The 27,897-nt window shown below is 35.9% G+C and overlaps 1 protein-coding gene across 6 annotated transcripts in view; it reads right to left on the bottom strand.

Annotated features, from left to right (window-relative positions):
• The window catches only part of LOC126847118 (disco-interacting protein 2), a 131,235-nt gene that overhangs the window by 26,182 nt on the left and 77,156 nt on the right, over positions 1 to 27,897 (bottom strand). Inside the window, exon 1 of one of the 6 annotated variants that reach the window (XM_050587216.1) lies at positions 13,609 to 13,796. The exons of the other annotated variants lie outside the window; for them this stretch is intronic. Coding sequence (XP_050443173.1) covers positions 13,609 to 13,681 — 73 coding nt within the window. The 5' untranslated portion in view covers positions 13,682 to 13,796. Of the gene's footprint in view, positions 1 to 13,608; positions 13,797 to 27,897 lie in introns of those variants that run through there. 6 annotated transcript variants of the gene reach the window in all.

Raw genomic sequence — 27,897 nt, 5'->3', positions numbered from 1 at the left:
TTAAAAAACAGAATATTTAAAAAAATGTTTGCGATTTTAAGTTCAAAGTTGTAATCAACAAAAGCCAGTAGTAAAAAATCATAACAAAGAGCAACATTACCTAGGTATTATGAGAAAATATTTAAGTAATAAATGAAAATATAAATTTTTTATTAAAAAATATACTTTTTTATCGTCTGTAAAATCTGGGAATATAAATGTTTAACTTTAAATTAGTACTGTTATTTATATCCTCGTCTATCGCTCGATTTATCATATTTTCATTTCGCAGAAACAATAAAAATTAAATTTTATTACAGTTATATAATATATTTGTATTATTATTTATAACCGACGTTGGACTCAAACACTGACGTTATTATTACATAGTATAATTAAATACCGGATTTTATGAACGCTCCGAAATTTATCATCAACTGAATACCGTGGCGCATTCAAATTCCAGTTACCGGTGACCACAACGACGGTAAAATCAAATTATCTTCAATATAGGTACAAGCTTATATCGCGACGGAATTAAATCGATGTAGCTATAAAATAATCATAGACTAGTGAAAGAATTCGTTCGATTATTTTCAGAACGCGGCCAAATATTTACCTAAGAGAAACCCGTTTATTGATTAATTTGAAAATGTTGGATTAATTGTAATCAAGGGCATTGTGACACAAGGGCAACTCAAATTCAAATGCCCTGTAAACAAGACAAATCAGGAAAGGAGAGCAATTCGACTAGGATTTCGTGCGGTGGACACTCAATAAAAAGGGGTGGACGTGAAAAATATTTATTATATACCATTAGTGTTGTGTGTCACGAGCAATTGAATTGTCAGCGACTTGTGAGCTGTTTTGACATATGACTGTACACTGCGTTACCGATGCGGATAGTGTGTGCTATTTTCACCGGTCCGGCTAAATCCTACCCCCTCCCACCACCAGTACAATATTATCGATGGTTAATGTATCCGCCAGAGTATCTTCCCCTCCGTTCACTCGGAAAATAACTAGATAATACAAACTACATAATATTATTTTTATTTTTACAGAAAATTCCCTCGGATCAGCGGCAATAACCGACGCCAAAGGAAAGGGTATGCGAGGAGACGGCCAGAAGAGGGTTCGACTGGCTGTGGATAATATCTAGAATGTCTGTACACGCATTCTCACAACCGTTTGAGTTATCGTTAACACACACGTAAGCCACTATAGATTTGTTAAACTTAACGTCAATGCGGGAGAATGGAAACATCATTTTTTTTCTGCTCCCTCCCTTCCTCATAACAGCTGTGTTGTTCAGATACCGCACACGCAACACACAACGCTTTCCGTCATTTAAACAATATAACCGACGGTATTTAAATATAAAACACCGAGCGACTAATATTTGTTACAGTAAATGGTAATGAAAATACATACATTATAACCATGATGACGTAATAACCGTGGCAAAACGGTACACGGGATGGTTAGCAGACCAGTGAAGGGCCCTGACGAGAATCGCTAAGCCAAGAACGAAAGGAGACGCACTGCGGATGATCAACTACTTATATATTTAAACCTATATATACATAGGTTGTTGACACAAGTCCACTTGGAGAAGTCAACCATCGACAAATCGCGGGCGGGATGGATTGCGAGTGGTGACGTTTGAAATTGAAATCCGAAAACCAATTAAGTTAGAGCAGTCAAAAGTAACGGTTGCCTTTTACCTCAGCCGTTATTTCAAAAATAAAACTTAATAATCGACAGTCGTGCATCGACTTTTGGAAACCGACAAATGTCACCACGAGTAACGGACGATAGATCTAATGATTCTCCGACCGAAAAACGAGCATCAAGATTGTGACGGATTGCGTAGAACCCGTCAAAACGTCTAAAGTTTCTCTACATAAATTGAATATGACTGCTTTAAATACCTGTCGCACGAATAAAGTAATTTTTTTATTCTTATTGCCTTGCAGTGTCAATAATAGAGTACGGACACGTGTTGGGTGGGCCTAGAGAACACAACTGACATTACCAAGACGCCATAACCAAGGGCTTGAGTAATAATGATAAATTATGATTTTTAAAATTACAAAACTGCGGTGTCTCGGAACGCAAATACTCGGGAACCTGCAGGTGTAGCGCAAAAACGATCTAGACAGATTAGTAAGGTTTACACCATTGTCCGAGTCCGAAGGGACATCAATGGTTCAATGGCACGTGATACGCAGTCGGACAAACGGGAAACTGTTGTAAAAAAACTTCCTTTAACTGTTCACATAACTGTGTCTGTCGCCTCGGGGGCGTATCCATTGCACGTTAAATGCGCTATGGGACACTATAAACGGCGACCAGATGACGATGGGTGCGTGTCCGACTGATAGGAAACAGAGTGTAAGTGTAATGTGTATTATAATATATATATATTATATAGCTATCGAAGTCGCGTGAAAACAAAGTACATATGGTGCATTGCCGGCGGAGATCGTGTCTGGGTAAACAGATATTATATTGTACATTTAACACCTACAAAAGCGTCACGTTTGGACGACGACCAATACAAAGTCGGGACCTGCAATAATAATAAAAGAAAAAAAAACCGACGAATAATAATTAACAGCCGTATAAAGATGTATTATTGTTTGTTCCTATTGCACGTTTGGAATTCTTATGATGACGCCTTATGAATTTCAATGGGACTATATTTTTCTGATTTGTCATGACGAATGACATTCGCGGTGCTGAGGTCTAATGATGATCAATATGCCAGTATGTTAACATCACAGAGTGGCACGTGCAGGAATCACATGCAAATCTAATTGGCTGATCGACACTGCTGTTGTTGTTAGTTTTTTTTATCAAACGTCTCAAACGGATCGTGTCGCGTCCATTGTTTCCTCTTAACTAGCGAAACGTTCAATATTTGTAATGCAACAACGCCTATTATTATGTAACGACTGGATCGGATTGTCGTCAACAACGATAAATAACATCTGCGACATGCCGACCGACGATGATACGGCGTTTTGTGATTTTATTTTTGCGTGCGAGATCTATAGTTGTTTAATGGAAACATATATCAAGCGTTTTTCAAGTCGGCCAAGCCAAAATGCGACCCTAACCGGTCCACGAAGAGATGGCTATCTGTGGGATTGTCGGTGTTGGCATCAAAAGTTATTGAAATCAATACGATGACTAGTTATGATTTCAAGCGATGATAAATCGCCTCCACAATTGTGAAAAATTATAATTTTGTAATATTTTTAACGTTTTCTACACTACGTTGGAGAAATTCTGAGACCAGATTCGGATTGTGCGATATAAATAAAGAAGTAATATGTTGCTTATTTCAAAAGGTGCAATCAATTTTGTATTTAGTGTAAAAGTTAAAATGCTTGTTATATTTTAATGCAGAATATTTCCTTGGGTAATATTTTAAAGCATTTCCTCCTTTAATCTAACATCTACTTTACAACTTTACACTAACGTTTCTAGTGCTAATGTAACTATTTTTTTTTATATAGGCTTTTCAAGCTCAATCGCAAGCCTTTTTTACGCCCTTTTGAGCCAGTCCTACGCTGCCTAAGTTTCATTAGTGTTACTATATTACAAATAATACTGTATCGATTACCGGACGGTATAATATGTTATACACATGGTGAACCTGCCATACACTCGATATGATTGGGTTATGCAGTTATGTATGTGGTTCTTCCCGGATCACATTCGCCCCACACAGCTATGTAATCCGCACTTTATTTGTTTACACCGATATTATCTCGAACTTGTGCAGTGGATTACACGAGGCAACCACGAGAACTGCGGTCTAGTCGATTATACGAACATCATATAATAACATCCATAATACTATTATTCAACTATAATATGGTGGCTTCATCAATGTGGAAACAATTTTAAATAATTCTCTGACCTACATTTACTCGATGACTTTGTAAATCCTACATTAATTTACAACACAATTTTTTCAGTTAAAATCACTTAAAGTCTTCTTAATATATAATGTTATTATAATGTGCATTTATACACTGAACTAAAAATCGCTTATAATATTAGCTATATCAGGTCACACACCAAGTTAGGTCGGGGCTTAAAGAAAACAGCTAGGATCTACTTGGGTGACCTTACGGGAGTATACCCGGTATTGTCGTGTTTGTACAATATTGTACTGAGGTGACGCCGGCAGAGTCAAGTAAGCTAGGGTCACCACGCCGGGAGTTCCTGTTCTTTCGGGCCAAGTAGGTCCCAAAATCAACAAATGAAAAAATAATAATAACAAAATGCGCCGAATAAATCTCTAAACCGTCAGAAAGCTTTGACGGCGAGGCGTTGCATAATAGTTGGAAACGATATACTATATTATATATATGGTGACATAAACGGTATAATACAAGTATACCTTAATAAAGTCATCGCAAAGCTCTCTTTCTCCCTCTCTCTGTTATTAGTTGTATATAAGATAACGCACACGGCGGCTTTATAATTATAAATACATACAAATGAGGGACGTGTATAATTTATATCGTCTTGCTTAAGTACGGTATTTAAATGCAATTAAAATGCGAACCGGGATACCGCCGAGCCGCCTCCGCCACAACATAATGTTTGTATAATGTAAAATAATATACACGTGTTTCACCGTCACCACACAAATTTATATTCCTGTGAATGTCGGTTTAATTTTTAGCGGCAACAAGCAACGCTGGTGGTAGTGGTTTCCAGGTTGTCGGTCTTGAAGGATAAGGAGGAGGATTCTATTCGCCGCCGAGGCCACTTGGTTGGTCCGATCGATTTTTACAAACACAAATAAATTATTTCCAGTTGTATTATTAAACAATATTACTACGATTGTAGAGGCGGCTACGTATAAATTAAAACCACATAAAGGGAGTTTGCACTGACCAGCTAAGAAGTCCATGCAGCTGTTTAAAAAGTTTCTGATTGGCCGTCGTTTCAGTCGCTTCTCTACCTGACCCTCAGAATCTCTAACGACCGATTATTTAAAAATAGACTATATAGCATTAAGCATAATATCAACCCCTAACAGTTAAAATATATTCTACTTTATTATATTGTATGTATATATACCAGGCCAAGATTTTCAAAAATAAAACGCTTACAGTATGATACCTGTCAGACAAAAACGATAGGTTCTTATATTAAACGTGAAGTATAATAATTATATCTTATTTGTTAAAAATGTTAAGTTATCCGTTTACAATTGTATATTAATTGTGTAATTATATTCATTGATTTACTATAGGGTGGAGAAATATTGTATAACAAAAATGTGTTTAGAAACAATACAACTGTTGAATGTTTCTTATTAAGGTTTAGCTTTATAATATTTTTTTAAGTAGGTATATATTGTTAATTTATAAATCTACAAATTGTAATCAAAATGAGTAATTCAGGACCAATCCCTATCAGGTCGCATTCCCGGGAGGAAACTTTAGACGGGCGTTTTCTAATAAATAAATAGGTAAGTGGATTTTCAGAACCATAAATGCATTACAGTTCACACGTTGACGGGGGCTGTTTTTCACAATTCGCACAATTCAGAATGACATCGAGTCCATTAGTGTATGCTAAACTATCGCATCCCGGACAGCTGTCAACGCCATCCGCTGCAGAGGTCCCATTTTCAGATCGTTGCAATATTTATTATTTAACTGTAACCGGACAATGTGACCAAAGTAGATATTTATGAACTTTTGATATACACCATTGCCTGACAGACTTCCTCCATACGATATTTATAGGTGAATCGCTGTCAGATAACCGTGATACACCTCCGCCCCTCTATGTATTATAGATTTTGTATAATACATATTATGTATGAGGAAACGTTATTGTGGCGACAATAGGGCAATTTTCCTCATAGCATTTGGTCCGTTTCATTAAAACTTACAACCGATAACGGTAAAAATAAAGAATTATCCTAGTCACGCGAAACTAGAGAAAAAAAATCATTACACAACCTTCGACCACCGGGCTTTGGGAACCAGGAAACGCTAAGAAACAATAGGATACCAATATAATAAGTACTGTACTTATATTTTGTATTATTATTATTGTAGGTTTTTTTTATCATAACTGTTATTGTCCTTGTGCGATGCGAAAGCAGAAAAATACCCGAGATTATTTTTTCTATACGTTTATTAATTGGTCAACGCGTAGAAATATAATAACAATATATTATGTACCTATATATTATTTTTTAACTTATATACGTTGCAGTAGCCTTATGCGCATACTGCCTCCAAGTATTTCAAACGGTATTTGTATAATAATTTCCATTCTCTTTATTTTTTGTCGAGTACAATTTTTCCTTTTTAATTAAATCGTTTAACGACTTAACGAAAAAAAACTTATTATAATTTAACATTAAGTAGGTATCTTAAACATTGACCATTTGCTTTATATTTTTTTTACTCGTAACCCAAGGGGCGGTTGATAAAGTTAGCAAAACAAAAAAGGAAAGGGAAAAAAAGAAACGTATAAAGTATAGTCCTTTTTAGGACACAATTGGTTACCATATTAGAGAGAGAGAGAGTAGAAGGGAGGATTTAAAGGTCTAAATGACAATTTATATATTAACTTAAAACGCTGGAAGGAGGACTGAACAAAATTGCAGGAATAGAATAGGAACAAAGAAAAAACGCTTACCCGATGACAGTATAAGCGATAAAACGTAGGTTATTCTTCCTTTTTATTAAAAGCAAGACTATTTTTGATATTCTAATGCTGACTGCAAATGACAATGAAGTATTTGTGTAGAACGCATCCATTTTTAAAAATTAAGCGTTTTGAAATACGGCAGTCGCCAGGGAGCCATGAATACGGTTTGGATGTTTTTTGTGTATTTTAAAATAAAACGGAGAACATATCAGTGAGCGACGACCACTATGAGCCATACGGATACAACAGATGTGTATATATACACCTCTCTCTATCTTTTAGTTTACCTCTCTCCTCTTTCTCCCTTTTTTCGGCTTGAAAGTTGTAGGGGAAAAGTCTCATCTACTACAATAATACAGCAACAACTCTTGGCCGTAACGGCAACGACAACTGTGATCACCAGAACAGTATACATGTTACTTATGCTAGCTTACACTACAATAGCTGAATGTATTTTATGAATGTATGTATATAAATATATATGTATATATCTTATATATACACACACGGCTTTACACAAACGATGGATCCGACTTAAAGGAAATTCGATGTGCTTGGAGGAATATGTTGCTTCTCAGTTCTCGTAAACAGCAACAAAGCTTCCGGAAAGAGAAACGCTTTCCAGTGCTACGATGATTCCAAGGATGATGAAAAATCAAATCTGTTTTCCAGTAGTAAGTCACAGCGCGAGACATGGCTGTGTTTGATCTAAAGAATGAAATCTATATATATATATAGAGAGATAGAGAGAGAGAGAGAGAGAGAGAGAGAGAGAGCATAAGCGGGCACTCGAAGATAATTACCGTCGGCGGTCTAACTGATTGATACGGTCAGACTTGGCATCCAAACCGGAACAACATTGGTCGGATTTCTAGGAAGTCTCGTCGTGCTTTCAAAATTCGAAATCCCAAGCTTGCGTTTACGTTTAAAGTCCATTGATGATAACTACCTCTAAAGTTATCAAAAGACAAAACAAAATACATTTGAGATTAAACGCCAAACAGCCATTAGAAGTACAAACCCTTACACATACAAAAACTTATCATTACGTTACCAATAAGCTGTTTAGGAAATACAAATTGTTTATATAGTATTTTAGTGTATTGTATTGTACTTACGCACACACACATATATAAATATATATAACGTGTAAAACAACTTTTTGGACTCGAACAACACCAATAACCCTGTCTAGTGCGGCAATTAATTTTCCACAATTGCCTTTACCCTATATACATACAACAGATTACAGACACATACAACAAACGTTTATTATTATTATTGTTGTTGTCAGCAGCAGAAGTTTGCCAAATAAGTTAAACGATTAACGTTTAATAACGCTGATACAAATACTTAATAAAAGTAATAATTTCGGTTGCCAAAAAGAAAACTTTTGGTATTTAAACGACGTGGCAAAACCTTTTTTGAAAAAGTTCGACCAATTTAATTTTTTGGTTTTAATTTCTTACAATATTTTCAACAGGAGTAGAATTTGACTGGCGTTTGTGAGGTAAGTGTCACTCTGAAATTTGTCTTTGTCCTAGCAGCCCCCGCTCTATAATTCTGAAGTTTAATTTAGAAATTTACATATTAATTATCTACAAATTTTAACAAAACATAAGCATCGTTAAAAAAAAATCAAAATGATTTAATTACAGTTTCCTTTTGACAAACAAGTATAAAATATATTAAACTTACATTAGAATTATATAAATTCGTGAAATAAAAAAACTGAACTACCTACATATTAGACATCAATAAATGAGTTAACTATAAAAAATAATTACTTACAATAATGCGTTGTTATATAAAGTGCTTTACTTGGAAAAGTCTTTGCTTAAGTTTTGTTCCGCCATTGGTTTTTAAGTTCTATTGTCCCATCAGCTAAGATTTTATTTTATTGTATTATAATATTATACTCTTGTCTTAGTTATTAAGAGTTCCGGGAAATCACTTGGCGCGTAAGTCCGCGGTAAATGATTATTTACCGCAGAAGGGACTTTTGGCTAATTCAATTTGGCTTCGACAATCGACATTCTAAATGAAACGTAGAGTAGACAACATGCAGTCTGTATATTATATCATTGTTTATCGCTATTTTACAGTACCGCAACATACGGACGATGTCACTGTAAAAAAGTGTCATTGATTTAGTTTTTAACTTTAGTCTGAAATTGACTGGCGAGGCGCCCATGGGACAAGCGACGACGGTGAAATTTCTAGGTTCCCATCACGTGAAGCAAAAAAGCAAAGACGGAAACAAGAGAAAAAAGAAATAGAGAGAAAAAGAAAGAGACTTAATAATATATATAAATACACTCTAAGAAAAATGGTATTTTAGCGTCTACGCCTTGGTTGTACATATATATTGAAGGGTTTTGGTACCGGACAAAAGCTTTACGCGGTTTTCAATGAAAATTAACTTGTCGATAAAAGCAATGTGGTGTATGGAGGGACGGTAAGGGGGGGGGGGCGGACGGTTTATTGAATTTCTCGTCGTTGTAGATTGTTACTGCCCGTTCGGATGATATTAAGATTTTGAACAGTACTTGCGGAAAAAATTCTGATGTAAACGATTTTTCGACTTAATAATATGAGGCAAATGTTTTTAAAAACAGCTAAAAGAAATTTGTTCAAATGTTTACAAACAACAAATAATTTCTGTAGATGGGCGATTTTGAAACCAACCAAGAATTTCCCAATACAGTTTGAGTTAGTTTAGACGCCTCATACGCAATATTAATATATTATATTGTTATCGTAAATCGCGTTCATGGTGTTAACAAAAATCTTACGGCCGACATGACTCGTACTCAGTTTTAAGCGACAATAAGCAAACGGGATCGTATATTAAAATCATATAGTAAGTATTATTATTTTTCAGAGCGCATAAAATACACGAAGCCGTAGGCGTCTTATAGGACGAACAAGCGTTGGTCGTCGCTGGTGCAATATAATAATAATTTATCACCTGACGGGTTCGATAACGCCATTTTACAGCATTCAACACACAAAACTATTGCGCAACTCAAACCAGAGTTGTCAAAAAATGAGCAAACTCAAATAAAAACAAGTTTGGGTTAAAGCCCAGCAAATGTTTGGTATTTACCCAAAAATATAGGTTCAATAGTTGCTTATTGACTACCCGGGTCGGGAAGAGGGTGCCAATACTTTTGTACATTAAAACACAAAAAAAAAATCGTATTTTGTATAGTTATTATAACGGACGAATTCGGCAAGGATGCGGCTTTGAACTTGACACTAGAGAAGATTTGTATGTATATTAGTATGCGCGGCATGCGTATCTCGAAGTCCACAGAAAGCGTAGGAGAGAGAAGGCAGGGAAAACACTAGAGAACTGTAAAATAAGAGAAACCGTCGGTTAAAGACCTTTGCGGGTCTGGGCTGTCCCGGACCAATTTTCTCGGCCAACGTCTCACATACAAACACACAATAACAACGTATTTATGCATATTAATATTCGAAGCGGTTGACAAAAACGCAAATATATGCTTATATATAATGCCTGGGAGCGCCCATATACTTAATACCAAGCCCAATATAATAATATATGTTAACCTGATACGAGCAAGGAATAACTAAAGTTATAGTGTTATATTGCCGAAGTCCCCATGACACGGATTAATATACTATATACTCTGTGAGAGCACCGCAATGACCGAAAAATATCAGCTGAACGAGAAAACGACAAGTATTATGAGAATGATAAATAACCGAGGCTTTTGTAAGTAGGTAATTTTTTTAATTAAAAACCAAGTTTTTAGGGTATAGCGCAATTTCAGAGAAAAGGTAACGTAGAAAAAAGAGAGGACATACAATAGTTACACACTTTAAGGTACCGCGAACACTTGTTAAACAATGTCGGCACAACGAAAGAGAAACAAATTTAAAATATAATTTTATTCTTGAGAGCGTTGCAAATAGTATATGAGAATAAAGGAATTGTTTAAAAAAAATGTTAGTGCAAAAACAAAGGTTAACTTATTTCTATAATACATGCAATTTTATCGAAGTTCTGATTTTTTCAAGTGTTATAACATATTTTAAAAGAGTATATTTCACCCTCTTACTATATAAAAGAAATTTCGGTCATATTGGTAGACCATATTGTTCAATTCATTCATTTTTTAACTATCCAAATTATATTTAGTCAAACTCGACAGTTATTGCTTTAATTAGAGGGAAAAATAAATTGACATGTGAAAAAAATTCCTCCGTACTGGCTAAAACAACAATTTTAAATGTAGAATCTAGAATTTAAATAAGTCAACAGTTTTGAAGTTCTTAAATAGAAAAAACGTAAACGTTGTAAACATTTTTTTTTTTAAACAACAGTATGGTTGAAGCTGTTAACGTTAATACTTATTACATAAAAAATATTGGCATGGCGGTAAAAAAGAATACCGTGAAATTTAGGTAACTTACAAAAAAAAAAAACAATGCAATACAATTTTCATCTTTCCAAAAAAAAAATTAATACACCGCGAAAATCATAAAGTATAAGCAAAGAACAGTTTTTATTTTTCAAATTCTGTAAAACGTTTTTAGTCCATTGCCCGACAAATAGGATTATACGCTGGTCACGGTATAACAGTATTTATATGTTATTATGGATCATTTAAACTTACACAAATATATATGTAGATATATATTGTACATTGATTTCGATAAACAAACGACTTTCCGAGAGGATAAGCGTTAAAAAGTAAACGAGGTCGTTACTCCTTGATAGAAAGAGCATAATAATATACATTGTCATATAAAACAAGACCCGTCGTTAAAAAGTGTCCACGCGCAAACGCGTATCCAATTATATAAAAAAATTGTAAATACACAAACGCATCATACCTTGAACCAAGTTTCCCAGTAAATCCAATAAAATCCCGGTTGATTTTATGAAAGCTTTATCAATACTTTGTCATTCTTCCTCTAATCGAGTTGTATTGTTGCAAAACAAATAATTTCCACCACTTTACCCTGCCCATCGCTACTTCATTAAATATCTTGTATTCCTAAGAATTATATATAGTCTTAACTCTGTTTTGGCATTACATTTCTTCACTTTATAGCTTTAACATTTATAAAAGCTCTCATTTTAAACAATACGTCTAAAAATTGTGTTAATTATTTTTTTTTTACACTTAATAATTAACATACAAAATATATTAAATAATTTTAAAAATACCATTTGGTTTCTATGTAATAGTTAGCATTAATTAATAAAAAAAAACCCAATTAGAAACAACGTGTGATTTTCGTCCAAACGTGTACGAAATTTTTTTGAATCTAGGGCGAGTAGGTACGTTTTGTAATCCAATCATAAACCATCCCACGCTACTGGTCATACATAACATACTGTTACACACGAGTGACCGTCGTCAGTAGTCGAAAATAATCGTCTGGGCGTTAACACAAAAAACAATCCTAATGCCTACTAATATATTATAATTTATATGCTAATGCCTACCAAATGTACGGTCTCCCCTAGGATATCCAAGAAAATAACACCGTCGCATGTTAATTACATATATTAATTTCAACTCCCACAGGACCGGGGTATACCTGGATCCCTGGAGCGTACTTAAAAAAATCAGTTTGTTAATTTGAATCTTTTGATCATTTAATTGTTTCAAAAATCAATTAAAATTATGTAATTTTTAAACTGTGTTCTAGGCTTATCGACAACTATCTAGTTTATAGGTTTTCGACTCAAATATAGTCACCACCTCTTTAATTTTAAAATGCATTACTTAACTTGTCTTCTTTCTGAGGCGTGATGGGCATGGGTTACTTAACGTTAAGAAAAAAATACTATTTAGAATAGAGATAACATGTTCTTGTTAAGATAAACCCACCAGTTTTTTTGTTTTAAAGTTTGGTTTTAACCAAATATGTGGATTTTATATTTATACAAACCCCAAAAAAACCTTACCAATACTGGGCGAGTCCTAAAAAAACGAGTTCTCGCTAAGTGTTCTTATATAATGGAACTAATGTCAAGAAGTAAACGGAATCCCAATGTCATAGAAAATGTATCTATTAGACCCAGTGTAGGGAGTGTAAATTCGCCAATAGAAAACATATTTAATAAAGCATCGCTATTGTAAGTGCATGGAATGCATTAGATGAATTATACACAGACTATAACTGTTGAGAGAGAAATTAGTTCGACTCTAGATATAAAAACGCTTACTGCATTTCCAAATGAACAATAACGGCTGGTAAAGTTTAATGGAAAAACAACTTTGTCAAAAATGTATACTATACCAATTGCAATTATATTGGTAACATATTTTAAAAGTATTAAAGAATGATTGCATCGGCTATAAATACTTCGAATTGAAGTATAGTTTGAACATAAATCTATAGTTTTAATATTTTTATACTACCTTAACCTTTAAACTTTAAGTATACTTAAACAGCATTTATCCTGGGGCAATATGGTAGTATTTGTTTTAAAAATCAAGTTTTAAACGTTTCAATAAGTACAGTTATTACAATTTTTATACCTTACTAAAAAACCCCAACAAGCAACTCCCACAGTGATAACTGTAAACCTACATTTAACAATACTGCGAAAAATTAATTTTTTTGTATTAGTCTTTTTAGACAAGATGTTCAGAAATGCTTTGACGACGCACAATGATCTATGGTCTATAATGTTAGTCGTCGCAGCGTCTAAAGTATTATTTACTTCTTAGCGCATAACTAAATATTCATTCTCCAGTCGACTTCGGGGAGGCTCACATCTTGAACGATGTACACTTGTAAGTGTATATTATAACCAAAGGGTAAATCACTTGTAATTACTGTACACATTTCTGAAAATCTCTGGTAATCGTACATTTTTTTTAAGTTCTAATATTGATTTATGCTCTCTGTATATAACCTATCAAAAAATCGTACCAATGGGCCCTTCGAACTGCTGTAGCCACTGGTATAAGTCCTCCAAGTCGATGGGCTCGTCGTCCGAATCCATGGCCGGGGCAGGCGGCTTTGGAGCCAATAATCATCCACTCATGTCGGCAGCAGTCGTGCCCATTTAACGCCGTCTTGTCGCGTACACGTTACCATAGGCGACACTCAACAAGTCCACGGAGAAGACGGCGACAGCGTAGGTCAACGAGCAACGAGTCGACAGCATCGCGGCGACTTGCCGACTGTGTGACGGGGCGGCGCTGGCAACAACCCCGACCGTCGGGCCGTGGTGCGCCGCCCCTGCAAACACTTACGCTTAACTGTACATGTATTGTGCGCCGCGTATAGACACTGCTGCGGCGACCATTGAAATTGGCTAAAAAGGTTCGTTGTTAGTTTTGCGCCTTGTAATCCAATTTCTATTCAGCCTCATGCCAATTTTGTGTACTTTCCGCCGTTGAAATAACAAAAACGTTCATTTCGCTCGCGTTAGTCCACCAACCAATTCTGATCGAACCCGCCAAAGTCTTGGCGCGCCGTCAACACGTCGACCTGTTAAATAGGCCGGGATTGTCTCCCGGCATATAAATTATAAGCAAATTTGTCAACGTTTGTTAATAATTTCGGCCACAAAACCGCACGCATCGGGATCACAAACATTGATATTCCGGACGACCGGATAAACCGCCGCCGCCGCCGCCGACTACTACGCACCAATTATGTTAATGCCGTGTGTCTTCAGCAATCGTCGGTAAAAAATAAAATAAATAAATAAAAGCAGTAGAAGAAGATAACTGCCGAAAAAAAAAACTAACTGTACAAAATCAGCGCGAGAGCCGTCGTGAATATACGATTACTCCATGTTTGGACAACGTGACCGCATTTATGATTACGATTATTATTATTGTTGTTGTTGTTATTATTATCACTGGCAGAGTTCCTTATAATAATATGGTTACTGTCGGCATACGACCGGAACGGACCGCGACGGGTCTCTCTTTTCGCAACCGCCGTAGTTGCGGTGGTCGTGGTTTTTTGTTTATTTTAAGTCTAGAAAAAAGGTATTTAATCCTCGTGTGCACGCGGCCACAACGAACCACAGCAGCCGTGGCCAGTGCCCGTTAGCCAATGCACTTGACAAGAGCATTGGCTAACGCGAATCCGTTAAAGAGTCTGGATTGGATTGGCCGTCATAAAAATAATAATATAGAGTTATAATCTCAGCGCACAGTAGCGAACAGAGCAAAATTTTATTCGGGACCACAATATAGACAACTGTTTTTATGATGTGCACATCGCTTGATGCATTTGTTCTTTGAATCGTTCCCAGCAATGTTATTGAAAGTGATGGCAAATAAACACAAATTAATTATTACAATTCGAGGGTACGCTTCCGATAGAGCCGGATTGGCTCGTGATGCCGAAAACAGCGGTTTGGTGGACATCGTTCTCGGAAAGGAAATACATAGCAGAGACGAATTATAAAGTATTGAATCATTTCGTATTGCGCTTTGGTTTTCGTTTTTACTTCTGAAGTCATTATTTTCCGAATGACATTTAGTGAATTAATAATTACTCTATTTTCCGGGAACGTCGGATCAATAAGCGACGTTGGTCTGACGAATCACTGTTTCTATCGTTTTAAATCAAAATCTCGGAAGCGATATCAAATAAATGGACTGTAACGACATATATTATTATCTATGAACATACTCTGAACATTGGTTTGTAATTGATGGTCAGCGCATATCACATATATAAGGACAATGTATAATGACGAGTCAAACACTCCATAATGTGATATTAAAGCTGGAGACGGGCAGATATAGTTTAGGAGCCACGACTCGACTTTCATGCTCAGTTTATTTAAAATAGGTGTAAATTTATGAATGACAATTGACACTACGGTATCACTATTTAATTCCCAAATTCAGGAATTGTGATACTGATTTTTCGAACAAAACCACGAAGGTCAATAGAGTTTTATCGCACCAGTCGCAGACAGACGACACCACGACGGACGTCATTACTGTAATGGATTGTTATATTCCTTGAACAGTCGCATAAATTCTGTGGAAATGCTATAGTGCTCGTATATCACGTGGAGATGTGCAGCAAATGCACTTTATACATTTCCCGAAACGGCGCTTTCGCCGAAATTGTTTAAAGTGTAGCTGTAGTCGACGGACAAAATGTATACAAATATACACCTACCGCAATCGTAGTAACGGCACGTGACATTTTTCTAAAGGGCACAGTCAAACGCGTAGACAGACAATTGATTTTCGATCGACCACAATCTGCTATGTGGAATCAATGATATTTCTGCCGAACACACACACACGCATAGGAATCCGGAAGCTACATAGACCGGGGTTGGCCACACAGAAGACATAGGTGGAGGAGAACCAAACGTTTGTAAACGGATCACGTGTAGTCAACCATCGACAAACCGGTGACGGCGGCGGCATTACTCTGTATCGATGTGAGGTCATGGTGTGTGTGTGTAAAATTTATCAATAACCCGAACGGGCGCCGAAGTCCTACCTCTGCTATCCTGGCTGTGGCACGTACGAGACGAGGAAAACAAATTGGTAATGTTGGCGAAGAAAGAAAAAAATGTGTACGTTACATACTTGTTCCGAAAGGTAAAGCATATAGATAACGAATTTTCTCCTCTCCCCTGAAACGCGTTTTGCATTTCAATCCTTTCAGGGATTTATTTTCATTTGTAAAATTCCCGAGTGCCTCGCGTAAGGATGAAATTATTAAAATGTCATCCGAACCGAAACGCATACCATCGTGCCGGAATGTCTTTATTATTAACAGTATTAAAAACGAGAGCATACTCGGATTCGAAAGCTTCTAGAGACACACAACCGTTGTCATAAAAAGAATTCACAGAAAAAAATACATAGTTGGTCAATTCAAAAACATGGTTAATATAGGAACACGATCAATTTTTTAGTTGAAAAGAGTCCTTCTAGTAGAGTTGCTAGATTGCTGCAGCGAGTTTTTTTTTATCATGGTTTTTATGTAAATTGCATACCTAAGTTTTGGCGGCGGGGTGTGACTGTGAGGGGAAGGATCGGTCGATGACGACATAGCAAAGCGTTAGTTACGCAAAAGAAAAACTATTCGGCCGTAGATTAAAATTATACAGTACGTGCAAGGTATTTTTACCGACGATCTCTTCTGGCCGAATCATTAGCACGACAACTGCCGTTAATAATAATTACCTTCAGTGAGAAGATAATTAAACGGTCATTACCGCTGCGTTGCAGCAGTGAAGCCGACGCTGGCCATGATATATTATATTACATATGGACAGCTGTTCACAGTACACATAACATATAATAACGCTGCAACTCATTTAATTAGACGCCGTTCACACATTTTTGCCATTGCGAACCTAGTTCGGCCGAGGTAGGGTTTGTGATTTTTCGGTCAGCAGCATAATATAGATTATTATTATGAAATCCAGGAACATCATGGTTACACACAAGCGCGTCTTAGTTGCTCGTCTATCGTTGTAATGAAGTTGTGTGTGTTTTTTTTTATTAGGTCTAGTCGAAAAAAATGAGTTTATGAAAGACCACTATAAAACGTGTACACGACGAGTGATCATCACGTTAGAGTTAGTTCTACGTTGAATGGATTTTACAATATTAATAAATGTGAACTAACCTAAATGATGTATAATCTGTTGGCCAATAGTCGATGTATCAGCATATAATATACCTACATAGACGGAGCATCGTCGAAAAGACGAAACAAGTGCAGCAAACATTGATCTGAAGTCACCGTTACCTTTCTAGTGTTACAGGCCATATTTATGATATTATTGACAGACGGGTTGATCAAATAATCCCAAATGAAGAACAGATAAAATATTAATCGCCGTCAAGGATGATGGATTAGTAATTATTTGTTCATAGGAATCTAATCATTTTACTCTCGTGTGATCGCAGTTCGAATCCGTATCGTTCTCGGTGGCATAAATTATAACTAACAAGCAGTTTCCTAGAATACTGGTCCCAAGTACCTAGCCCACCTGGTATACTAGGTATATAGTACCGACACAGCTGCTGTGCATAATCGATACGTGTGCAGCGTTTAAGAACTTTTCGGACCCACCTGGACGCGAGAAAAAGTAAAAATTAATTGAATTCAAACGACGGGAAGTAATCTGTTTTCGATTATCGACTTCACGGACAAACGCCCGGACTTAATACCGTAACACGTAATATATTGTAGCCGTGGTCGCGTTTAAGGAATACTCATTAGCCGTACGTCAGTGTCAACCTTTTGGTGATTTTCCAGACTGTACATAAATTCGCAACGAAGGGAATGTGGTGGAGGAGGAATGGGAGACGGGCAAGGAGCTGAAAGACGAATTAAAATAACACCTCATCCCCCAAAAAAAGTATATGAAAAACGTTTAAACGAAAAAATCTATCAAGGCGTAAACGGGAGGACACGGGTTCATCTCCTGGGAAACATCCGACACTTTGTGCGATGTGGTTAAAACCGAAACACCAGTTGGGCACAAAATTACATTAATGCGGGTAAGGTATTGATCGGATATAATAGCGCTTTCGGTCAAAGTTTAGGACACACGTCACACAACTTAGCAAAACCTGTAAAAAAAAAACACTCCAATGGAGTCCGAATATTTTAGCTCAGGCCGTCACTGTGATAGCGACAAAGTAAAAGAAAATGAGTTTTCCTTCAATAAATTCAATTAGTTTTTTTTATCGAGTCGGCGGCACAACTACGCAGTGGCCACCAAGGGCATATAACCGGCGGAAAGTTATCCAATTTCGAATCAAAGGCATACCCAAGGGGACCATTCAGAGGTCTGCCATCTCACATTGATAAAAAAAACAATATATGGCGACAGTTTAACTTTGGGCCTATTAATAGGTACATAGATAGGAACGACACGCCATATAAGAACATTATTGTGTTTTTGACATCCGACGTTGCCACTGACAGTAATATTGCATTTTACTCACATTTCTTTGGGGGCGGCCAATGACAGTTTTGAATGTATTAAAAACACAGCTTGTGTAATAATTTTGTCGAACGAGACTTACCTGAAACAAAAAAATATATATAACGTTAATACATATACAGCGTAATCGAATACTCGATGGCGAAATTAGTTGAAATGTAATTACAGTGTTCTGTTGTTAACGGTTTGGTAACTTTTAATGTGTTATAGTAACCGCATTTGATGTTTCTTTTAAATTACTTCAAAAGTAATTAAAATTCAACTAAAGAGGCAACTAACTACTCGGATTGTAAATCTCAATCTAGTAATTGAAAGTTCGTAATCAAATGTCAACTACCAGTTTGAAATTAACCGTCTGAGTATATGTAAATGTATTCATTCAGGTGCCCTTGAAGTTGGTTTAGATTGAACATAGAATGTGACAACTCGTAAAAAATATAATATATGATCACACTTGGTTAAGTCTTTTTCAGTAGTTACGGTTTCAAAAGGAATATTTTAATTTTAGAATTTTGTGATAAATATTTTTTAATGATTTTCTGGCCAGCAATTATTTATAAAATGTTAAAAACATTATTTATTTGTATGCTGTACGAGAAGAAAGTATCAACAAAATACATAATATGTCAGTTATTTATGCAAAAAATTTGACTATCTCTTAGACAAATTACTGAGTACCCATTCTGTTGAAAGTTACATAAAATACGAGCAACGGCGAAGCGTGTGCGCTGTTTCATAATAATTAAACCGTGATCCATATTTTATTATTATGATATTATGTGTACTTGTGCGGCGAGGCATGTGTTTTACTGACGCGGACCACTCGCCGTCTGTCTCTATGTATGTCTGCTTTCATATGTATATTGTATACTATTAAAGAACATATTAAAAAAGTGTATAAAAATTATTATTTATTATTAATCGATTGTGTCCGCGGGGGTCGACTAAGACGAGATTAATTTACAGAACTGCGTGCAATGAGTTTACCGTGTTGTGGACGAGCTAATTCGAAAAAAATACTCCAAGACTAGAAAATCATAAAAAATAAAAAAAAATGATATTACATAAAACAATATTAAAAATAACTTTGTAGCTTCGCCTCGAAGCTAAAAAAAAGAAAAATAGTCATAAATAATGCATGAAACAAATAATAATAATAATAATTTCCATTGAATCGCCAACGCATTGCTGCTGCTTCGGGCAATGTCAAATTTACAACGAATTATGTCTTCAAAGGGTTTCCGTCGCTAGATTTAATATTTAATAATAATATTAAAAAAAAAAACAATGTTCATTGCATTATATAACAACACCGAAATAAATACAATAAAAAATGTGGTCCTTAATCCTATATTATAATGCTGCGTTGGATTCGGTTTGTATATATTATACTTGCAGTGTAACCTATGCAAACGACTTGTTTTACATGTCCTAAAACATCCTATAACTAACCTTAATACGGGTTGGAGGTTGGCGAACGTCGGTCGTTTAGCTTAAGTATGTAAACAAGTACCCATAACGGCGGTAAGGTGTGAGACGAACGAAGCGTTTATCTACTCTGTAAACGATGTTACGCCATTAACAATGTGGGATCCTCCCGTCGACCGGACATCATCATGCTCTCCTTTGGGAGATGATTTCAGTAATATTTTCTCATAAAAAATAGCCAGAAATTAGAGATCCGATTTTGGACGACGAATATAGACCCGGTAAAATGGCCGGCGATCAGTTTCCATAATGTTTTCAGGAGCACATGGCGTATATAAGCCCACGTTAGGTTATATTTTATGTAGTAGGTACCTATATTATTATATACATCATTGTAAATCACCAAAGCGCGTACCCGTCAGTTGAATCCCAAAGATAATTGAAAAGATACCGCGAGTTGATATTAACAACAAAACGGCACTTCTGCCGTTTGATTTAATTATGTTTTGCACAAATACAAAACGACCCCGAAGGTTTAATCGGCGAATGCAATCAATCTGGTAGAACACCGTTAAAAAAGTTCCGTAAAAAAAAATGTAGTCGATAAAAAACAAAATGGCTGTTTCTCGGATAGGTATTGCTGCAGATACCGCAAATTTGATTAAACTAATATACTATACACCATGTTATACGACTTGTTTAACTGAAAACTCGTGCCAGCAATACACTATAGTAAAGCATTTACAACTGTATAAAAAGGCTATTAAACAATGGAGAGTTGCAGTAGCACAACAATAATAATGGCTGAAAAATATACCGCTACGCAGTTTACCGTGAGAACAGTGTATATGAAAAACATGACAAATATACATATATATGTACATATCAAAATATGTATTAAGGAAATACTACTTGAATAATTTTTTGACTCACAAACAAGTTCGAATAAAAACCACAAAAAACACGGCGGTTTTTTTTTTGGTTTAAGCTTAACAAATGTTTAATGTTTAATACAAATACGACATTTATTGGATTTTGAAAAAAGGCCGGGTTTTTACCAACCCTGTTTCAAGTACCGATAAAAAGTAAAATATTTAAAATACCGTTCATAGATTAAACGTTTTTATTCGGGATCAAAATTTTACAATCGACCTTTATTCAGTGCCGCTACATGAGGGTAGTTCAAAGCCTTTTAAACTCATTCTGGCTCTAAAAGTATGTCAGCAACACTCATTCTGGCTCTAATAATATGTCAGCAACCAATCAGACACAGCTTCTAAGTAAGGTTTATAAATTTTCCTGAAATTCTAAGGGAGCTTTCAGATTTTATAAAAAGTCTAAACTTCCTTAGCTCCCCTCTCGCCAATGTCTTTGGTATGTTCTTTTACATTTTAGATGTTTACGCAGTGACAACTACCGGAGACGATGTGAACAAGTAAGTTGGGTTTACATCCTGCTTCATACACACACACATACAGACACAAGTAATAATAAAATTACCAGCTTGGATAAACCGTCATGATGCTTTTTCGTGAACGCGTTTCAGACAACGCCACTGTATTACGGTATAATAATAATAACAACAATATAATGTGTTCAGAATAGTGTGATATGTTTATCGGGCCAAGGACGTTTTTAGTCGTTTCACATATTAGTGTTACAATATAACGACGACTACGACGATGATGATAATAACAAAAAAAGGAAAATGTAGGTAAAAAAAAAATACATAAAAGAGAATAATCCGGGTACATAAAAATATAATATATATAATAACATGTGTGGTTTTATATTATGACCAACCCGTAATTATCCACGGTCGTCGTGTGTCTCGGAAAGATGAAACGCACTGCGTCCATGATTTACACTGAATTTGACGCGTCCACACATAATATATACACGAATATATGCACAGTATGAGAGTGGTTTGCGGTGGTACTCGTGAAGGAAAAAAAAACACAAAAGGGTTTGTTAAAAGAGCGAGGTCGGAATCAAAAAAAATTAAAAAAAAAAAAACAATTATCCGTTTTTATGGGAGACGACTTTGACCGAGTGTGTATATGACCGTGCATGTACACACACTCATTTATATATATATATATATAATGTTGAGCACTATTTAATGTGTATTTATAGTCTATCCGGATGTTAAATTCGTACTAAATACTCAATGAGCTGCGATGACCCGTTTTGTCCTTCCGACCAAATGACGCGGACGGTCAACCCAGGGACTTGTCCACCGCCGGTCACACTTTTACATATAGATCTACGGTCAACTATAAAACCAAGTACGGCCTTCTTGGGTTTAATTCAAAATGACATTCAAAGATTTCGTGTTTTCAACACGATATTTCAATATTCTTTTTTTAAAGTCAACTAAAAAGTCGTAGGGTAGTCATAAACGTTTTAAGAATGGGCTCACTTCGTAAAAAAATATCAAATACAGCTTTTAGGGCTTTTTTACAGTACACAAAAAAAACAAATATTATACCGTTAAGGCGTATACACTTATTCCAAGTGTTTGTGGTATAATGTTGTAAAAATCATATTGACTGTGAACGAACAGATAAGACGAACAACGACATGCGATTTGGACATTTCTCTCTCTCTCTCTCTCTTTTAAACTATTGGAATAAGACAATCGTCTGCGGTCACCGGTGAACGATGTGAACACTTTTTGGAAAACACATTAATATAAAACACCCAACGATAATGTTCTTAATGGCAGTTATGTTTATGAAAGGAATAGTTAAAAACTCGGTTAACGGTGTTCAAATGGTATTAAGCTCCGAGGAAACGATGACGGCCAACTCAGACGCTAAAAAAGTCAACCGATAGCAGGTGGTAATAATGCAATACTATTTAACGGGCTTAATAAAATACCAGCGACAGTCAGGCATACCTTCAGGAACGGATATAATATTGTTAGATGCAATGCAATAATATGTGTTTCACGGGTAAATGATAGTCAGAAAGAACGGTTAAACGAGCCATTCAGTCATAAGAGAAACGCGTTCCTATGGACATATTTATCGTTAAAACAGTTTTTTTTATAATTGTATTTATTTTCTGAAACTCACAAAATCCGCTGCTCGGTAAATATGTTATTATTATATTATACCTTATAATAATAATCGTTAGGATGATAATGGTAACGCACACGAGACAGAACGTCGTGTAAACTTTCACTGGACCCGTAGGGATTGACGTCTCGTATTTATAAAACGGTCGTTTGGTTTAAATAAACGACGATATAAATACAACTATGGGACGTATATGGGGGAAAGTTCCATCGTGCCGACATTCGTTGTAGTTGTAGTACTCTTGGCAAATAGAATAAACTTCGAAAACACAACACCGTGGCACCGAAGAAAGCAAACGTGCGCGAGATGAGAAGTTCCGCCGAGATAACATGCATAACAATGCAATAATATTATAATTATTATTTACTTCATGCATAAGTCACGCCGCCTCGCCGGATCTTGTATAGGTACCTACGGACACGATATACTATGATATATGTTTACTTCCTCGAGAATTTGTTTTCGTTTTCGAACGATTAAAAAAATAATGATTGAACAATTCTGTAAACATTTGGTTTTTCATTGAAATAACTCGAATACAGTTCATAAAAATCATAACTATTAAAATATTGTCATATATAGTTGGAAATATTTCATTCATGTATTTAATTCATATTGGCCAATTATTGAAAATACATCACTTGAAGTGATCTCGGCTAGTGGCTTTATTTACTTTACTTAAATGCTATAATTAATATTGCAAAGTATTACTGTTCGTAATATTTCATTAAATAGCAACTTAAAGCAACAATAAGAGTAGGTACCGCAACATCATATAAATGAATTACTGTTTCTAGGAAAATAGAAATACATATACAGTTGACTGTTTTCTATATAAATATACATGCGACTGAAAACAGTATATTGAGATTTCACGTGGGATTCGTCGGTTGGGGGTAAATAGTTTTTACGGAGAGAACTTTACGACTCTGGGGGGCGGCCAAGAGGGTTTTACTTTATATTATTATACAGACACAAACTACAACTGCGAATAAAGTGTGGTTATTGTGGCGAGGCCTGTTATCTTCACGGACCGGACGGCTTTTGCCGGGTAGAATAAAAAAAAAAAACAAATATAATACCGGAAAGCGAAAAACGGTAATTTTGTTTTTCGACGAAAGGTGGAACGCAATTTCGTGGATCCTGACCCGTATAAAATACTGGTATAATATAACAGACTCTTTGATCTCGATAAAGGCACTACTTCACGTCTCCCTATCTCTATAGCATAACACACATATTTATTATAATGTGTACTAGCGCATGTTATATTCGACGCAAACGCTAGGAATATTTATTTTCGCTTACCCTAACAAACTTGTTTTATTTACTCGAGCGTTATTATTCTGTAAACCGTCGACGGCTCGCATACCGAGTGACATTGGAGTTCCTACTATGACGGATTTTTATAATGCGTAGAGGTCAAATTATTTATTATTGTTGTTAGGTATTGGGTTGGGTCGGATTTGCGTACGCCGCCACACCGCGGTTGAAAGTTTGCACTGCAATAGTTTCGGATCGTATTTACACACACGGGTATGAATAAATAACACATTAGACGAAAGAAGAGGACAACGAAAATGTTTTTAAAATTTTGATTTCGTGTCGTTTAACTACACCGTGACGGATCGGTTGTCATCAGCGGCAATGCCATATACGGTCCGATGTGGTCGTTTCAACATTAACGTGTTGTATCGGTTATTATATTATTAATGGAAACACTTCGGTTGATATATCGTTGTAAATAATTACCAATAATCATGTTTCACAATAACAATTGTTTGTTCATTTTTTTTTTTACTTACCGCCAATGACTGCAAAATTTAAACTAAGGTTTATGGCGAAAGTTACGACTGCAATGACACAATGGTTGAAATATAATATCCGCACGATAAATGTGTTGATGGACCGGGTGTTTGAGTTAGGACAATTTCAATGGTACCTAACTGGCCATTATATTGTCAATGTTTTTGCCAGCGAGTCAATCCTGGTTTAATGTGATTTTCGTTTCAACGTTTAATTATTTACACAGTGTTTGTTTGTTCACGATTTACGTCTTCGTCTCAACTTTCCGAGAGAATAGCATTAGTTTTATTGAAGCAAAACATGTTCAGACACACGAACGTTAGCCGAAATCAAATGAAATGAACGAGAGAAAACGCATCACTTATTCGGTTTACTATTTGATGATTATATATTTTGTTGCATTGCTTGAATCCTTGAACCGTATAAGACCGTCGCGTTTTTAGCAACTGTTATTATTATTGTTATGGCGGGACAAACAATATGGTATTAACTCGAGTGTGCGAGTTTAATTTCGACTCTGTTCGAAACGGTTTTTTTTTAGCATAGTGTTATTATTTTTGAGCCTCACTGACCGAATTTCATTAACGGACCAAGGCCGTGAGAAAGCCGACGATAATTAAAAAACCGAGCGTCAAATAAATACAATAATAATAACATTATAATGCGTAACACGCTCGCCGTATTTGATGAGCTCACTGCCAAAAATGATTAATATTTATTAAATTATTAACATTATTTATTTTTTTTTTTTTTAAGAGAAATCATTTTTTTTCATCCGAGTTTCGGTTGAATAATAATTATTTCCGTGGAAAAACAAATTATATCGTTTGCTAACGATTTCTCGAACAGTTCAGAAGCTCATCACTAAATCAAGTATATGAATAATTTACAATATCGCCCGGCAACCGTTACTAATAATTACAGGCCGAATAGTGTGGCATAGGTACATTTTGAATAGTTGATTATCGCTGAAGGGATCAAATTGTCATCCTTCCGGAGTCGGCGAAACAATTTAGCGCCTCCAAGTCGTTTTTCGATCAGTGTATAAATAAATGAAACGTATTTTTAGTGTTTTTTTTTTTTATAACGCCATTTTATTGACCGAGCGCTAATGGACCGCAACGAGGCACGCAAGAAGACCCACTCCAAAGAAGCTTCACACAATTGACAATTACACATGTATAATGTAATAATACTTATGTATTATCCTGGTTATTATTGTATTATTAGATTGATAAACGTTTGACGAGAACATCTCGACGCTATTGTATTATTAACAAGTGTTGGCCAACGATAATGTACGTCATAATCATATTAGGTACGTTATTGTAATCACAAATTTACAATATTACTCTCCGCGTGGAACATATTGGTGGTGGTACCCTTCTTGTCGACTTCTCTCAAAACTATCATGTGCATTTAACTAGGTAAAATGATGGGCTTAGAAGAGGGGAAGGAGATTAATTCGCCCAAGGCACAAATGTTTTAAATGGGCCACCTAGTTGTACTGTACTACACGAGCATTATATAAACGTCAATCAGATGTGGAATAGGGATTTTTACCAACACTTGCAAATAACACTGCTACCCTTGCCTATTCAGCTATAGTGCTGGCTACAGTTATTTATCGTAAGCAGTGGTTTAGCACTAGAAACCAATTAGTATTGGCGAAACATATTACTGTCATCGTGCAAGTCAGAACTACTTGGTACTGGCGCAGTATTTTGACTGTCATGATATTTTGATTACTCCTCACGAGACAACTATTGAAACCATAGTCCATAAGATCTTGAGCATTTTCGTTTACCAGAAAAAAATCAAACTTGTAGAGCATGTTAATTATTTAGCACTTCAATACTGACCATATTGAACGCACCTTGCCATTTGAGTATCAAACACGTCGTCACCAAACCCCGTCGATTGTTTCTACGACCCGGTCGGATATATGTAAAGCGCGGCCGTCTTATCCTTTTTTGAGATCTCGTGCATGCGGCACCACTGACAGCGCACTGACCTTAGTCAAGAAAAATGTATTTTTATTGCACAATATCCTGAGACGACGGCCGAGAACAAAGCGCAACACAATAGGCATTTTTGGAGGATAAAGTTTCGGCGTTTGAATTGTTCGCCTATATTAATAATAATAATGCATCAACCGTGTATTTATGCCGGCACCGCACCGTTGTTCCTTGAGTTGCCGATGGAAAAGACAAAACAAAAATCGACCAGTCACCAGAGTTGCTTTATATAATTATCATAATAAAACTGACGATGGTCTCTTCTCGCTTTGTGGTCGTCGCTGAGGATATTTTAGACGAGGTAACCGCCCACGTCCGTAGGTTGTGTGCTCGCACTGCTAATATATATGTATAGAATGATGTTATTAACTACTCTTGTCTGAGGCGACCTTCGTCGAGTTCAAACGGCATACGGCTATGGACTTTTCATGAAACTGCAAAACGCACAGACACACACAAGTCGCTCCGGGCCAGCAATAACATGTTATAACAATGATAATAACTATGCGAACTAATAGACACTATATGTATCCATATATGTAGTGTGTCTATGGTACGTAGGTACCTACATAAAATTCCAGTTGTAAGCCTTTATAGACGACGCGGTAAATCCGAAAACGGTTATGGAGTCGTCGAGTAACACAATAATAATGATAATATAATAATCAATTTATTGCTCATATTACATCACGAAAGGTTCTCTTTGTCGGCGGCCATAACTATTAGTCAAACGCGCATTTCCATTTTCCTCGATTAGAACATAATGATACCTAATATAAATCGTTTGACGATAGGCCACAGCGGTCGAGGAAGCGATGAAGTCGACTGTTGAGTGTGGAAAGCTGTCGATGTCTAAAAAAACTTGTCTTATGGTTGTGTTTTGTATTGTAATCGTTAACACTATTGCGACAGTAATAAAAACAAT

The sequence above is a fragment of the Adelges cooleyi genome, unplaced genomic scaffold, assembly GCF_023614345.1.
Source record: "Adelges cooleyi isolate 19-005CV unplaced genomic scaffold, UGA_ACOO_1.1 ACOO_flye_CR_arks_rails_tigmint_CR_PRNA_108, whole genome shotgun sequence".
NCBI classification, from domain to species: Eukaryota; Metazoa; Arthropoda; class Insecta; order Hemiptera; family Adelgidae; genus Adelges; species Adelges cooleyi.
The sequence above is the reverse complement of the archived record's forward strand: the minus strand, read 5'-3'. Positions and strand labels throughout refer to the sequence as shown.